The sequence below is a fragment of the Gymnoscopelus microlampas genome, assembly GCF_963454915.1.
Source record: "Gymnoscopelus microlampas genome assembly, chromosome: 14".
Classification (NCBI taxonomy): Eukaryota; Metazoa; Chordata; class Actinopteri; order Myctophiformes; family Myctophidae; genus Gymnoscopelus; species Gymnoscopelus microlampas.
In genome coordinates this window covers 6470943-6484529 of record NC_139951.1, presented here as the reverse complement: position 1 = coordinate 6484529, position 13587 = coordinate 6470943, and the positions used below count along the sequence as shown (strand labels likewise).

At 47.1% G+C, this 13587-nt stretch overlaps 4 protein-coding genes across 4 annotated transcripts; 1 reads left to right on the top strand and 3 right to left on the bottom strand.

The window, feature by feature from the left end:
- Positions 1-510: 510 nt before the first annotated feature.
- LOC311059984 (cytochrome b-c1 complex subunit 8-like) lies at positions 511-759 on the bottom strand (the record flags this gene model as incomplete). The annotated part of the gene is made up of 1 exon (XM_084078112.1): positions 511-759. One exon carries the CDS (start codon positions 757-759, stop codon positions 511-513), a length of 249 nt encoding a protein of 82 aa, XP_083934238.1.
- A 1844-nt stretch (positions 760-2603) lies between these two features.
- LOC311059954 (PIH1 domain-containing protein 1-like) lies at positions 2604-3458 on the bottom strand (the record flags this gene model as incomplete). The annotated part of the gene is made up of 1 exon (XM_084078078.1): positions 2604-3458. One exon carries the CDS (start codon positions 3456-3458, stop codon positions 2604-2606), a length of 855 nt encoding a protein of 284 aa, XP_083934204.1.
- A 2157-nt stretch (positions 3459-5615) lies between these two features.
- Positions 5616-7448, bottom strand: LOC311059998 (DNA-binding protein RFX2-like; the record flags this gene model as incomplete). The annotated part of the gene is made up of 1 exon (XM_084078123.1): positions 5616-7448. The coding sequence occupies one exon, from the start codon at positions 7446-7448 to the stop codon at positions 5616-5618; it is 1833 nt and encodes a 610-aa protein (XP_083934249.1).
- A 1898-nt stretch (positions 7449-9346) lies between these two features.
- LOC311060558 (radixin-like) lies at positions 9347-11551 on the top strand (the record flags this gene model as incomplete). The annotated part of the gene is made up of 2 exons (XM_084078791.1): positions 9347-10507; positions 11036-11551. The coding sequence occupies exons 1-2, from the start codon at positions 9350-9352 to the stop codon at positions 11549-11551; spliced, it is 1674 nt and encodes a 557-aa protein (XP_083934917.1). The 5' UTR covers positions 9347-9349.
- Positions 11552-13587: the final 2036 nt, after the last annotated feature.

Below are 13587 nucleotides of genomic sequence, written 5' to 3'. Positions count from 1 at the left end.
TTCAATGGCTTATTGTGCATATTACTTATCATTGCTTCTTTCTTTTTTCTCTCTTCATTACCTGGCCCCGTATTATCGCTGCTTGCAGCTATATGTTCTACTTGTTTCTCTTTCTCTCTCCCATTCTCTCCTCTCTCTTCATATTTATCTCACCAGGTATCAAATTATGAACCTTTCGATTCCAAGACTCTATAGTTTGCATCCGTTGACATGTACATTTATGGCAATATTGATGAATGAACTGAGGAAATTAACTGTCAATATATAATTGACTTTATATACAGATGATTGTGCAGCAGGGCAGTATTATCAGTGTTCTTGGAGGCCATGTCAGCCATCTATGACGCATCAATTTGGGAGATTTCGGGAATCTCCATAAAGTGTCTCTCAATCAGCTTTGCTTATTGGATGACACTTTATGGAGATACCCCTCCCACTCTTTCTATATTATTGTCTCCGCCAGGCCGAAGGCCGAAGTTTGGCCAACAATCAGAGTAGCAGGATGGCAGTTCATTGATCATTCTCAAAGTCAGCTGGATTCTTCCTCTTGCTTTGTTGGTGGACATGGTTCCCCCAGGTGTATATGATGTACACAAGGCTCATCTGGGGAGCAACTCTGAAGAAAGAAGAGGTAAACCGTCTCCACACATTGGGGATTCCTTTAGAGAAGTAGTTGGGGAAAGCCCTCTGTTCGAAGGGGGACAGACTGTATGTAATTATGTGCCTGACCTTGGCCAAGTTTCCGAAGTGGCGACCCATGTTTCCAAGAAGTTTTGTAGTGATTAGAAGGTTGTACTTCAGTTCAGTGTTCTGAATGGAAATGAGAACGATGTTAAAAGTGTACTATTTAAGCACCCGGTTTGTCAGCATGTGAGGTCAGAATGTAATAACCATATAAAGGTTTGTCAAATGCATGGGCAAACAAGACAGGGTCTAATAATGGTGTGGCTTCCTTCTGAATCTCTGCCATCATGTTGATGAGATCATATTGCTGATGTCAGTCTTGCCAAATTTGATGGATTGGAAGGACTTAATTGTCTCCGCCAGGAGACTTTGTTTTCACTTTCTAAATATGACACACAGATTGGTCAAGCCTCACGTGACACGTGACAATGCGGTGAAATAGTGTGATCTGATTGGCTAGTGACGTATAGCGGCCTATAAATACATGTGTCACTTTGAAAGAGTCTGCGCCTCTTTCAAAGTGAGGTAAGACAGGAATAATCACGAAATGGCTGAGAAATGGCGGATACTGTAACAATTGGATAGGACACTTACACAGACAGGACGGATAGGACACTTACATAGACAGGATGGATAGGACACTTATACAGACAGGACGGATAGGGCACTTATACAGACAGGACGGATAGGACAGTTATACAGACGGATAGGACACTTGTGTCATGTTACTATGACACAGTAACATGTTCTAACATTCCCAACACAAGTCTGCTGGCGGAGACTTGTGCTCCGAGGAGCACTTTTTCTAGTTCATTATGAATTCACAAAATGTGAATATTTTCACATTTCTTTAAATAAATTTCAGTTAGGAGTTCAACCCCGTAGCATGCGTCACATAACCATGGCCTATTGCTCATCTAATCCAACTATAAAGGCACAATATCTCTGTGCATCTGTCCGTCTGTAGTCAAGAACCGTTGGACCGACCAACTTGGGATATCAGGGATCTCCGTATATGGGCGTAGCAGGGACAAGGACAGACAGATACAGAGATCTCTATATATGGGCAATAGAAGGGTCACAGACAGACAGACAGACAGACAGACAGACAAACAAACAGATACAGAGATCACCATATGAGCACAAAAGGTACACAGACAGACAGCCCGTCCGACAAACTCGGCATGCGTATAGTGGGAAGTCGTCGGCTAAGCGGATCTCCAAAAAAAAAAATCCCCATATATGGGGTTCCCTGATGTCTTCAATATGACATCAGGGAACTCCATATTTGGGCATGGCTAACGCAGAACTCCATAAATGGACTTAAAAGGCACAGACATATACAGAAATCTCCATATATGTGCATAAAAGGGACACAGACATACAGGTACAACAGGTATTGCATAACTGGGTGGGTGGGCCATGCATTTCCAACATGCATCGTTCCCGACTTGCAGTAGCTTCAAAGAAGTGATCAGCCATGTTCAAACAAAAATAAAATATGTTGCCGTCGATTCAGTAGTTTGAAAATAAATGACAATAGTCTGACAAAAAAGTCGCCTTTATTTACCCTGAAAAGTTAACAAATTAATATGATAATAGTAAGGGCGCTCGCGTGGCACAGTGGTAAAGTGCCTGCCCACCACCACGGAGGTTGGGATTCGAATCCATTGCGGTGCATCCGGCTTTGTCGAGGTTCTATGCTAACACAATTGTGTTAGCATAGAACCGTGTTCGGGGGAGATGAGCCAGGCGGAAGGGTTAGTTGATATTTGTCACTGCACGTACGTGGGGCAGGAGTAGGACAGAGGCTCTACGTCCTCCCGGTGAGGGCTCCTCAGTGCACACAAATGACTAAATTGGAGAGAAAAAGTGGTAAAACAAAAAGATATATACATAAAATAGTAAATAATCAGACTTCATGAAGACACAACAGGCATGGTAACTGTCAGAATCTGTGTGTGTGTGTTGTACTGGGCCAGGCTGTTCTCCTGGTCAACGAGGTGAGGATGGAAGAAGTCCAGGTGAAAGAGAGAAGGACGAGCCGATAGAACAAGATGATCCTCACCGACATCCAGGATCAGACAAGTGCATGACGACACCCCAGGTAGTTGTATCTCAGCGATGAGGTACTCTGGTTCGCCAACAGGGGGCTCCACTAGCAAACTGAACTTGGGTCTTTTGGCCGGGACGGGAGGAGCATCCTGGGAAGGTAGTTCTTCGATGTCAGGTCGGCTCTTGGTGCGGATGTTCTGTTCGCTCACAGAGCCAAAGAACTTCCTTTTCCTCAGAACCTTCCAGTCTCTGCTGAGCTCCAAGTTGTATTTCTTCTCTAACCCCGCTAAGGATACCAGGATGAGGAAATGCAGAAACAGAGAATCCTTCTGGCACTTCTCAAAGAAATCTTGGTTGACGACAACGTCATAGGTTGTACAACCCAAGGAACTGTTGTCGATCTCTGTGTGCGGCTCGCCAAGGCTCATGGGAAGTCGGTAGTTGGTGGGGTCCTCTGATTTGAGGAGCTCCACAAGCTCCTCCCCTGAGAGTTCCAGAGGGGGAGGGATTGAGGTTGACTGACATATGTTGATGAAGATCTTCTGCTTGTCTGGCTGGGATCGGGTTTTGACACACATACCAGGATGTGGTCGGATCACTGTGGAGTCTGGGTTTTCACTTTTTGTTTTTCCCCTCGTCTGTAACAGTAACTGCTGGTAGAGCTCCTCTTGTGGCTGATACTCCAACCCTGAATCGAGGAGGGAGGAATCTGCTGCCATGGATTTCCACTGAAAAGAAGTCACTGAAGGCTACCACACTCTGAAACCATGGTCTAATTGAAGTGGTGTGCAGTTTAAGTACTCAGTCTGTCCATCGAGTCATGACGTTGTGCCTCTTAGCGAATCACATGTGGTATCGCTCAAACTGCGTTACCTTTTTTACTTGTTATTATTACTATTTTAGTATTATTACTAATGTGAGATCGCTATAGTTGTGGGATCGCTATAGCGATCACACTGAGCCATCCTCTGAGACAGTGAGTAGCAGTGGTGGAAAAAGTATGATGATGATGTTGATGCACGGAGCCCTGCTTCTACATTTCGGCGTTTTTCGGCGTTTATTTTTTTTTCACGCCGTTTGGTGCCCCCCCCCAAGGTTGGTGCCCTGTGCTTCAGCACCTCAAGCCCGTTGGATAAGCCACCACTGCTGAGAAGTAACTAAAGTTTTCAAATAATTGTAGTGGAGTAAAAGTACAATATTTGCCTCTGAGATGTAGTGAGTAGAAGTAAAAGTATAGGAAATTGGAAATACTCAAATAAACAAATACAAATACCCTCAAAATTGTACTTAAGTACAGTACTTAAGTAAACTAGACCATACCCGGTCGACGCATCCGTGGGGGGATATGCGCACATGATCTGGCAACCCGGGAGGCGACATTGTTTGACACATAAACGCTAATAATAAGCTGAGATTTGATGAAATTGAAAAACGGGCTTCACAGTTGCGTTCAGATGGTAATGGTCAATGGCTGTGTGCAAAATCAGAGCAATTGGTCCAGCCAGTGAGGAGAACCGGGTTGTGACACCACTACAGAGGTTACTAGAATTATAGTAGGATGTACTTAGTTACTTTCCACCACTGGTGAGTAGACATAAATGGTGACATCTTATAGTATTAGTGACGGCAAGTGATTGTTCCTGTAAGACACTGAACCCCTAAATCAGTGGTTCTCAAAGTGGGGTCCGGGGACACCCCAGGGGTCTTTGAAGTGGTTCCAGGGGGTTCCCAGCTAACCAAATGGACCCGTACGGCACAAATGGAACCACGTTTTGGTTCCCTTTGTACACTGTCAGAGTTAAATTAACACTGAGGATTCTACAGTGGAGATTGGGGTCCCAGAGATAAGACTTTGTATCAAACGGTGGTCCGTGGCCTAAATGCATGTCAAACGGGGGTCCTTGAAATTAAATACTTTAGGGGAGAGCAGGTGGGGCATGCTCATTGCTCACTTATCCATGTACACTGAGCATATATATATATATAAACATTGTTAATAATGGTTATTTCAACTTTTTATTTTATATATATATATATGAAACAAAAGATCACATTTGTTTCAGGGAAAAAAAAATCACACCCTGTGTGAAGAGGGTGGCGCCTTTGATGAGCCCCGTATTGACCCCCGTATTGATGTTGTCATCAATGTTTGTTTATTGGACATACATACATACATACATACATACATACATACATACATACGGACACACGGACAAAGCCAGATATAGGGGTGGTTGGCACCACCGAAAAATCAAAAGAATCACAGAAACAAGAGGTTCTCTAAGATCTCCGTATCTGTCAGTCCTTGTCCCTTCTACGCCCTTATGTGGAGATCCCTGATATCATCAGTATGTGCCCATATATGGGCATGCTCCCGTTTGTGCCCATATATGGAGCTGACTGATTTGTTTGCGCCTGATGCAATGACGACACATTGAGGTTACACAACACACTCCATATTTGGGCGTAGCTGCATTGGGAACACCTTAGATGGTAATGGCCGAGTCATGGTGAAAGGAGCGTGACGACATAGTCCGACCACCGGCCGGCCGGCCGGTCCTCCCTTAAGGGACTTTAGTATAGGATGTGTAAAAAAAAAAAGTCATAGGTCATGGTCAAAAGACCTAAGTGATAGGAAATATGTGATTAATTATGTTTTTGTATGTTTGGGTCCCGGGGAGACACAAAATTTCTCTTTTGGAACTCTAACCAAAGGTTTTGGGAACCCCTGCACTATAGAGACCCTATCACTGCAGGAATAGTTGCTGGGCTGGGCTAGTTAGGCTACTAGATTCAACAGCGGTCTCTTGACGGATCCTCGGGACACATCAGCATTGCTGCCAAGGTCACTCATGTCATCGGAGAAGGACGGGTCTTTAATAGTCCCCTGCATCTAAGATCATTGAACTCCCCAATGACAGCGACAGCCGTTTGCCAAGGTCCCTCGTGGCGTCGGAGAAGGACGGGCCTTTATTTGTCCCGGTGCACCTATGGTCATGGAACTCTCCGACGACAGCGATAGCCGTTTGCCGGGTGGCCTTGGCCACGCGGCGCTCCACCAGGTAGAGCATGTATTCGTCGTAGAACAGTCTGACGAGGTGGCAGGTGCCCAAAGTGGCCGCGCTGCGCAGGGTGAGGTCCCTGATCACCATGGAGCTGTAGAAGGACCACTTGAGCAGGAACTGGCGTGCGTCCTCCACACATTTTTTGTTCTCCTGCTGGGGCCTAAGGACCTGGGAGACCACGCCATCTAGCCAGGTAGCCCACCCGTCCCCGAAGCTGTGCTGCAGCTGCTGCAGGGTCGCTTTGAAGTTCTGCTCCAAGCCCCGGACAACGCTCTCGTCACACTGACACACCCACCGCGCTTGCTCCTGGATGTCAGTGAAGTCGACCTTGTTGAGGTCAACGAGCATAGTGTCGATTGTGGAGGTCTTCTGGAGGTGGACGCGGGCTTCCCGGAACAGGTGGTTCACTCTGGTGTAGTGACACAGCATCCGGGAAAAGGCAACGACCACCTCTACCTTACTGCAGACCACCTCTTGAGGAAAGTCTTTCATGGCTGTGGTCATCCAGCCTTCCACGCTCTTGGCAAAGTGACGGATGTCCCGAATTAGATCACTGTTTAGTTTAGGGCACAGCACGTTAGGGATGAGGAGCTCCACCATAGCTTCATAAAGGATGCTGTCACAGCTCCTCATCCACATTCTGACATATTCATATTCACATAGAGCCACCAGGCTGTCTCTGGGAATCTCCAGGGCATCATTGCTGTTGGGGATGGCAGTGGCTCTGTCACTGGATGAGTACCAGAAGCTCTGCCACAGCTCCTCGATGCATTTGAACTGGCGATTCTTCACCACATCCAGAATAGCCATGCAGTTCTTCCTGTAGAGTGTCTGCAGCTTCTTGATGTCGCTCTTGAGAAGCGGCTGGCTGCAGAGGTGGTCAAGGGTGGGAAACAGTGGCAGGAGGTGGTGCTGACTCTGAGCTGTTTCTAACTGCTCTGGGGTATTGGCGTTGGTGGTGTGTTGAGAGCATCCTGACGGATGGTCCGACATGCAGTCCGTCACTCTCTGCTCCTGGTGGATGGGCTGCTGCCCTGCGACCATGTACTGAGGGTCCTCCTGCAGCTTGCTAAGCGGTGAGTTGGGCTTCACCCGAATGCCATAGTAGTGGTACTTAGAGTTTCCTCTGGTGCCGAGACGTCGTGACTTGATGTCCACGAAGACAGAGCGAATGAGCTTGCCAAAGGAGGGTGGATTGACCGGCTCCAGGTTCTGCTCCTGACAGTGGCGCTGGTAGTCGTCATACAAGGAGCATCTGGACAGGCTCCCCTCCCTTGCGATCTCTAAGTTATCCTTTAACCAAATCAGATGACTGTTGTGCTGGGTACTTTTGTGAGATGCAATCCTGGAGGACCTTTGGCAGTTTTCAACTGCCACTTCAGAGGAGACCACATTGGTAGTGACTTGAGACCCAGCGTGCGATTGATAGTAGCCACCAACACCCTGTCCAAACAGCTGGCTGTCCGGATTGTAGAAGGTAGAGAATGCTGTGTTAGGGAAACTCGCTTCCCCGGCTTCTACATATGGGTACACCATGGGTACTGGATACTGATGCTGTACTGGTATCACAGGGGCCTGAGCGGACGTGGGCACATATATGCCCGAGTTGGACATGTAGTTGGAACCTCCCTCTGAGTTCTGCATTGCTGGGACCTTGTCTTGAGAAAACTAATTGTTTCTTATATCCCTCTCTGACTTGCTCGCTTACTTCCAGCTGCGTTCCCTCTTGTTGCTACTGAGTGTTACAGCCGTTGGTAAATAACTGTCTCCACGGATACAATCACTATGGGGACTCACTTTAAGTACCCTGTCTGGCCTCTGAGGCGTGTCATAGATTACGCATCACAGCCTATCACAGATGTCTGATGTCACAGTGTTAGTACAGTGATGTCAGACAAGTGTCATAACAGTAGTGATATAATACACTTCATTATATAGCACTTTTCGAAAACAGGTTTACTAAATGCTTCACATACGGTACATAAAAAGGAAATATAAAGGCATTACAAAAATGGATAATAATAAAGAAATAAAGAATAAAGGAAAAATAAGAGTGAAAGCAGAAACTTGCTGTCCATTCCTTCTAGCTGCATGCCATTATATAATAATGCGTTTCTAGAAGACTTTTAAAAGTGGACACAAAAGTGGCCTGTCTAATTTCCAGTGGAAGTTGGTTCCACAGATATTGAGCCCTAGTAGTGAATAGCCTGTCACCTTCCGTCACAAGCCTTGTCTTGGGGGGTCAAGTAAAGGTTTGTCCGCTGATCTAAGATTACAGGTGGGTATGTGAGGAGACAGGAGGTAAAACATATAAATAGGAACATCAGTGATTTAAAAACAAACAATGTCAACAAATCAATTCTGAACGCCACTGGTAGCCAGTGCACTGAGGCAAGAACAGGGGTAATGTGGTCATATCTCCTGGTTCTTGTAAGAACTCTAGCTGCTGTGTTTTGAACAAGTTGAAGCCGATTGATTTAGTCCAGAAGAAAATAGAATTACAGTAGTCCAGGTGGTTTGTGACAAAGGCATGAATAAGGGTTTGTGCATCGCTGTATGAAATGAATTATCTTATTATTGCAATATTCCTAATTTGGAAGATGGCTGTTTTTGTGATATTAGAAAAGTACAGAGGTCCGAATCAAATAGAACTCCCAGATGTCCCCTAACCCTAACCCTTAGAAGCAATTAGATGGGAGAAATATTTTGATCGTTATTCTTTCACTATGTTGTTTAATTATTTTAAAAGTGTCTTCATGGCATTGTGATTAGAAAGATCTTTTGAAGCTTTCCATTTACGTTCTGCCTGTCTACATGCCCTTCTTATGGACCGGATTCTGTCATTTACCAATGTAGGTTGTTTTGTTGACAAGGGTGAGTTTTAGAAAGTTTAAGGGGGCTACAATGTCCAGTGATGCAGTGCATCAATGCATGCATTTAGCAGTCAGCTCCTCCACAAAACATGACAAATCCAGCGGATCAAGCTGCTGAGAAGCCTGATAGGTGTTGCAGAAGTTCTCCATGGTCTGTGGAGTAATGGGTCTGAAGTAACGGGAGACTCTAGGGGTGGAGACCGCGGGCACTGCGGTAATCTTAAAAAGGATGGCAGCATGGTCGAAGACGTGCATGTCAATGGTCTGGAGATTTACTGGATTAAAACTGTAGGAAATGACCAAATCCAGGGTATGACTTTGATCATGAGTGAGTGTGATGTCATAGATTGGCTTCCAAGACATACTGTATAAGACCCAATGCCACCAGCTACCCAGCAGTGCGTTTAACACATGTTTTTTTGTCAGAAGTTAAAAGCCTAAATAATAAATCCAGAAAACAGTGTTTGTACCTTTGATTTGAATCTTTCCGTTAAAACACATTTAAATACGATCTTTGTGATTTGACAGGATTTGTCCTCTCAGATAATTTGGTGTAAGGAGTGTCAGAGAGAGGGAACGATGGCTAAACTGATGACCTTGCTATCTGGTATAAAGAGTATGGTGGGAGATGGAACAGAGGTGCATAAACTGATCAACATGTGCGTGACCACCATGGACAAAAAGCAGCTGGAGTTTCAAATGAAGCCAAATACAACAGGCAAACAGCTCTTTGATCAGGTGGTGAAGACTATGGGTCTGCAGGAGGAGTGGTTCTTTGGCCTGGAGTATATTGACAGTAAAGGCGATCTCACTTGGCTCCAGCTCGATAAGAAATTCACCCAGCAGGACGTGACGAAAGAGAACCCGCTTCAGTTTAAGTTCAGGGCAAGGTTATTCCCCGAGGATGTGTCTGAGGAGCTGATCCAGGACATCACACAGAGACTCTTCTTCCTTGAGGTGAAAGAGGCCATTCTGAACGATGAGATGTACAGTTCCCCAGAGACGGCCGTGCTGCTCTCCTCCTACTCTGTCCAGGCCCAGTATGCTGACTATAGCAAAGAAGTTCATAAGCCAGGATACCTCGCCCAAGACAGACTGCTGCCTCAGAGAGTCCTGGAACAGCAGAGGTTGACGAAGGAACAGTGGGATGACAAGATGCAGACCTTGCACGAAGAACGCAGAGGAATGTTCAGAGAAGACTCCATGATGGAGTATCTGAAGATTGCACAGGACCTGGAGATGTACGGAGTCAATTACTTTGAGTTCAGGGACAAGCGTGGCATAGAAATGTGGCTGGGAGTGCACGCCCTGGGCCTTAACATCTACAAACACAAAGACAAGTTGACACCAAAGACTGGTTTCCTGTGGAGTGCGATTAGAAAACTCTCCTACAATGACACTAAGTTTACCATCACACCCAAGAATAAAGCTCCCGACTTGGTGTTCTATGCGCCACGATTGCGTATCAACAAGCGTATCCTGGCGCTGTGCATAGACAACTATGGGCTGTGCAAGACTAAGAATGAGACAGACACTTCAAGACACATCGAAATGCAACAGATGAAGGGTGAGGCCAGAGAACAGAAGTTTCACAAACAGATGGCGAGGGCTCAGAAAGAGAAAGAGAGGCTAGAGCGAGAGATGGATGAGCTGTTTGAAAGCCTGAGACAGAGAGAGGAGCATACACTCAGGGCCCAGAAAGAGCTTGAGGAGCACACCCGACGTGCTTTGGAGTTGGAGCAGGAGAGGAGGAGAGCGATCAAGGAGGTGGAGAGGTTGGAGAAGGAGAGACTCGCTACAGAGGAGGCAATGGCAGAGCTGACCAAACAGGCTGCTGACCAGGCGAAGAACAAAGATCAACGGGCTGCCGAGTTGGGTGAATTCATGGCTAAGATTGGCATCCTGGAGGAGGCCAAGAGGAAGAAGGAAGAGGAGGCGTCAGAATGGCAACACAAGGCACTGTTGGCCCAGGAGGACCTAGAGAAGACCAAGGATGAACTGAAGACAGCCATGATGACTATGCCCGCGTTGGCGGCCCCCGCGCCGGTGGAGTTGGAGCAGGAGAGGAGGAAAGCGAGGGAGGAGGTGGAGAGGTTGGAGAAGGAGAGACTCTCAACAGAGGAGGCAATGGCAGAGCTGACCAAACAGGCTGCCGACCAGACAAAGAACCAGGAGCAACGGGCTGCAGAGTTGGGTGAATTCATGGCTAAGATCGGCATCCTGGAGGAGGCCAAGAGGAAGAAGGAAGAGGAGGCGTCAGAATGGCAACACAAGGCGATGTCGGCCCAGGAGGACCTAGAGAAGACCAAGGATGAACTGAGGAAAGCCATGATGACTATGGCAGAGCTGACCAAACAGGCTGCCGACCAGACAAAGAACCAGGAGCAACGGGCTGCAGAGTTGGGTGAAGTCATGGCTAAGATCGGCATCCTGGAGGAGGCCAAGAGGAAGAAGGAAGAGGAGGCGTCAGAATGGCAACACAAGGCGATGTCGGCCCAGGAGGACCTAGAGAAGACCAAGGATGAACTGAAGACAGCCATGATGACTATGGCGCCCCCCTCGCCGGCGAACGAGGAGAATGACGGGCAGGACGACGGGAGCTACACCAAGGCCAGTGTTGAGCTGTCCAATGACCACGGCCTGTGTAACGAGGAGGAGGAGCGTGCCATTGAGGCCCAGAAGAATCAGAGCACGGAAATGCAGTTGCAGGCATTGCGCTTGGAGCTGGGCCAGACCCAGGACGACGCCAAATTAACCGAGAACGACATGCTGCACGTCATGAACGTCAAGGCCGGCCGAGTCAAGTACAGGATGCTGCGGCAGATCCGCAAGGGCAACACTAAGCATCGCATCGACGAGTTTGAGTCCATGTGAGACTTAAGGCAAGCTACATGCTCGAAATGAATTACCACAAAATGACGCCACTGAGCAGCGGTGATAAGCTGTGAGGTGGTCACCTCAGCCCATGTAGCTTTTTTCACTCTCAGTGGTTCTCAACGTTGGTCCGGAGACCACCAGGTGGGTGGTCCCCTCCTGGGGTCCCCACCTGGTGGTCGGCCTGGCGGAGACAATAAGACTATATGTACAAAAAAACAAAAAATCACAAAAAACAAAAACAAAACTAGAGAAAGTGCTCCTCGGAGCACAGGTCTCCGCCAGGTCGGGTACGATATTGTGGCCTCCTGGTGGCGCTATAATAGGCCAATGTGAAAAGGGTGCCATTTATTCTTCAATCGGACACTGCATTCATGATTTGAGGCATTTTGTTCCAAAAATGTGTTTTGCTAAATTAGACCTGCTGGTGGCGCTATAACAGGCCAATGTGAAAAAGGGTGGCATTTCTTCCTTGGCCTAGTGGGAATGTGTTTGTGAAATTTCACGGAAATTGCAAGCTGCGTTCAGGATTTGAGGTATTTTGTTCAAAACGGACCAATCCTGCAAATTTTGGAAGCGAACCTTAGCCAATGAGGATGGAATATGGGAAATCGGACAGATCCGTGTTGATCACATGACTGTAGAGATACTGTGTACCGATTTGCATGACGTTTGGATAAAATCTGTAGGAGTAATGTAAAAAAATGGGTTTTGCACAAATCGGCCTCCAGGTTCTGAATTGGCATCCAGGGAGTGTGTGTGCACAGTTTCGCAGCGACCGGGCCAACGGTGCCAGAGATTAGCTGCTAACACACAGACAGGACACACACACGGACACACACGGACGGACGGAGGGTAAAACATACTCTCTCGCCATGGGTTAGGGTTAGGCATGGAGACAATAAGGGTCCACGGCCCTTTAAAAACAAAAAATATATTCAAAAAAGGGGGGGGGGGGGGGGGGGTCATCTGTCTAACGGGACACTGGTACTACCTCCTCCTAGGTTTTCACATTGGCCTGTTATAGCGCCATCTGCTGGTGGCGCTATAATAGGCCAATATGAAAAGGGTGGCATTTCTTCCTCGGCCTAGTGGGAATGTACATGTGAAAATTTATGAGATACTTTGTGTACCGATTTGCAGGACGTTTGGATAAAATCTGTAGGAGTAATGTAAAACTAGATAAAGTGCTCCTCGGAGCACAGGTCTCCGCCAGGTCAGATACGTTATTGTGGCCTCCTGGTGGCGCTATAATAGGCCAATGTGAAAAGGGTGCCATTTATTCTTAGGTCGTTCACGGCAATCGGACACTGCATTCATGATTTGAGGCATTTTGTTCCAAAAATGTGTTTTGCTAAATTAGACCTGCTGGTGGCGCTATAACAGGCCAATGTCGCTAAATTAGACCTGCTGGTGGCGCTATAACAGGCCAATGTGAAAAAGGGTGGCATTTCTTCCTTGGCCTAGTGGGAATGTGTTTGTGAAATTTCACGGAAATTGCAATTCAGAGGTTCTGAATTGGCATCCAGGGAGTGTGTGTGCACAGTTTCGGAGCGACCGGGCCAACGGTGCCGGAGATTAGCTGCTAACACACAGACAGGACGGACACACACACACACACGGACACACACGGACGGACGGACAGGGGGCAAAACATACTCTCTCGCCATGCCTTTCGGCCTGGCGGAGCCAATAATCACTTATCTAAGCTCACAACGTGTCACAATGGGACACGTTGTGAGGAGGAGGCAATGGCAGTGCTGACCAAACAGGCTGCTGACCAGACGAAGAACCAGGAGCAACGGGCTGCCAAGTTGGGTGGATTCATGGCTAAGATTGGCATCCTGGAGGAGGCCAAGAGGAAGAAGGCAGAGGAGGCGTCAGAATGGCAACACTAGGCACTTTTTTGGGGGCTAAACTATCGATTATCTAAGCAATCATTCTATTGATTCCGTAAGTGCAAAATAATTACTTATCTAAGCTCACAGCGTGTCACAATGGGACGCGTTGTGAGCTTTTAGATCAAAATAGTTTCA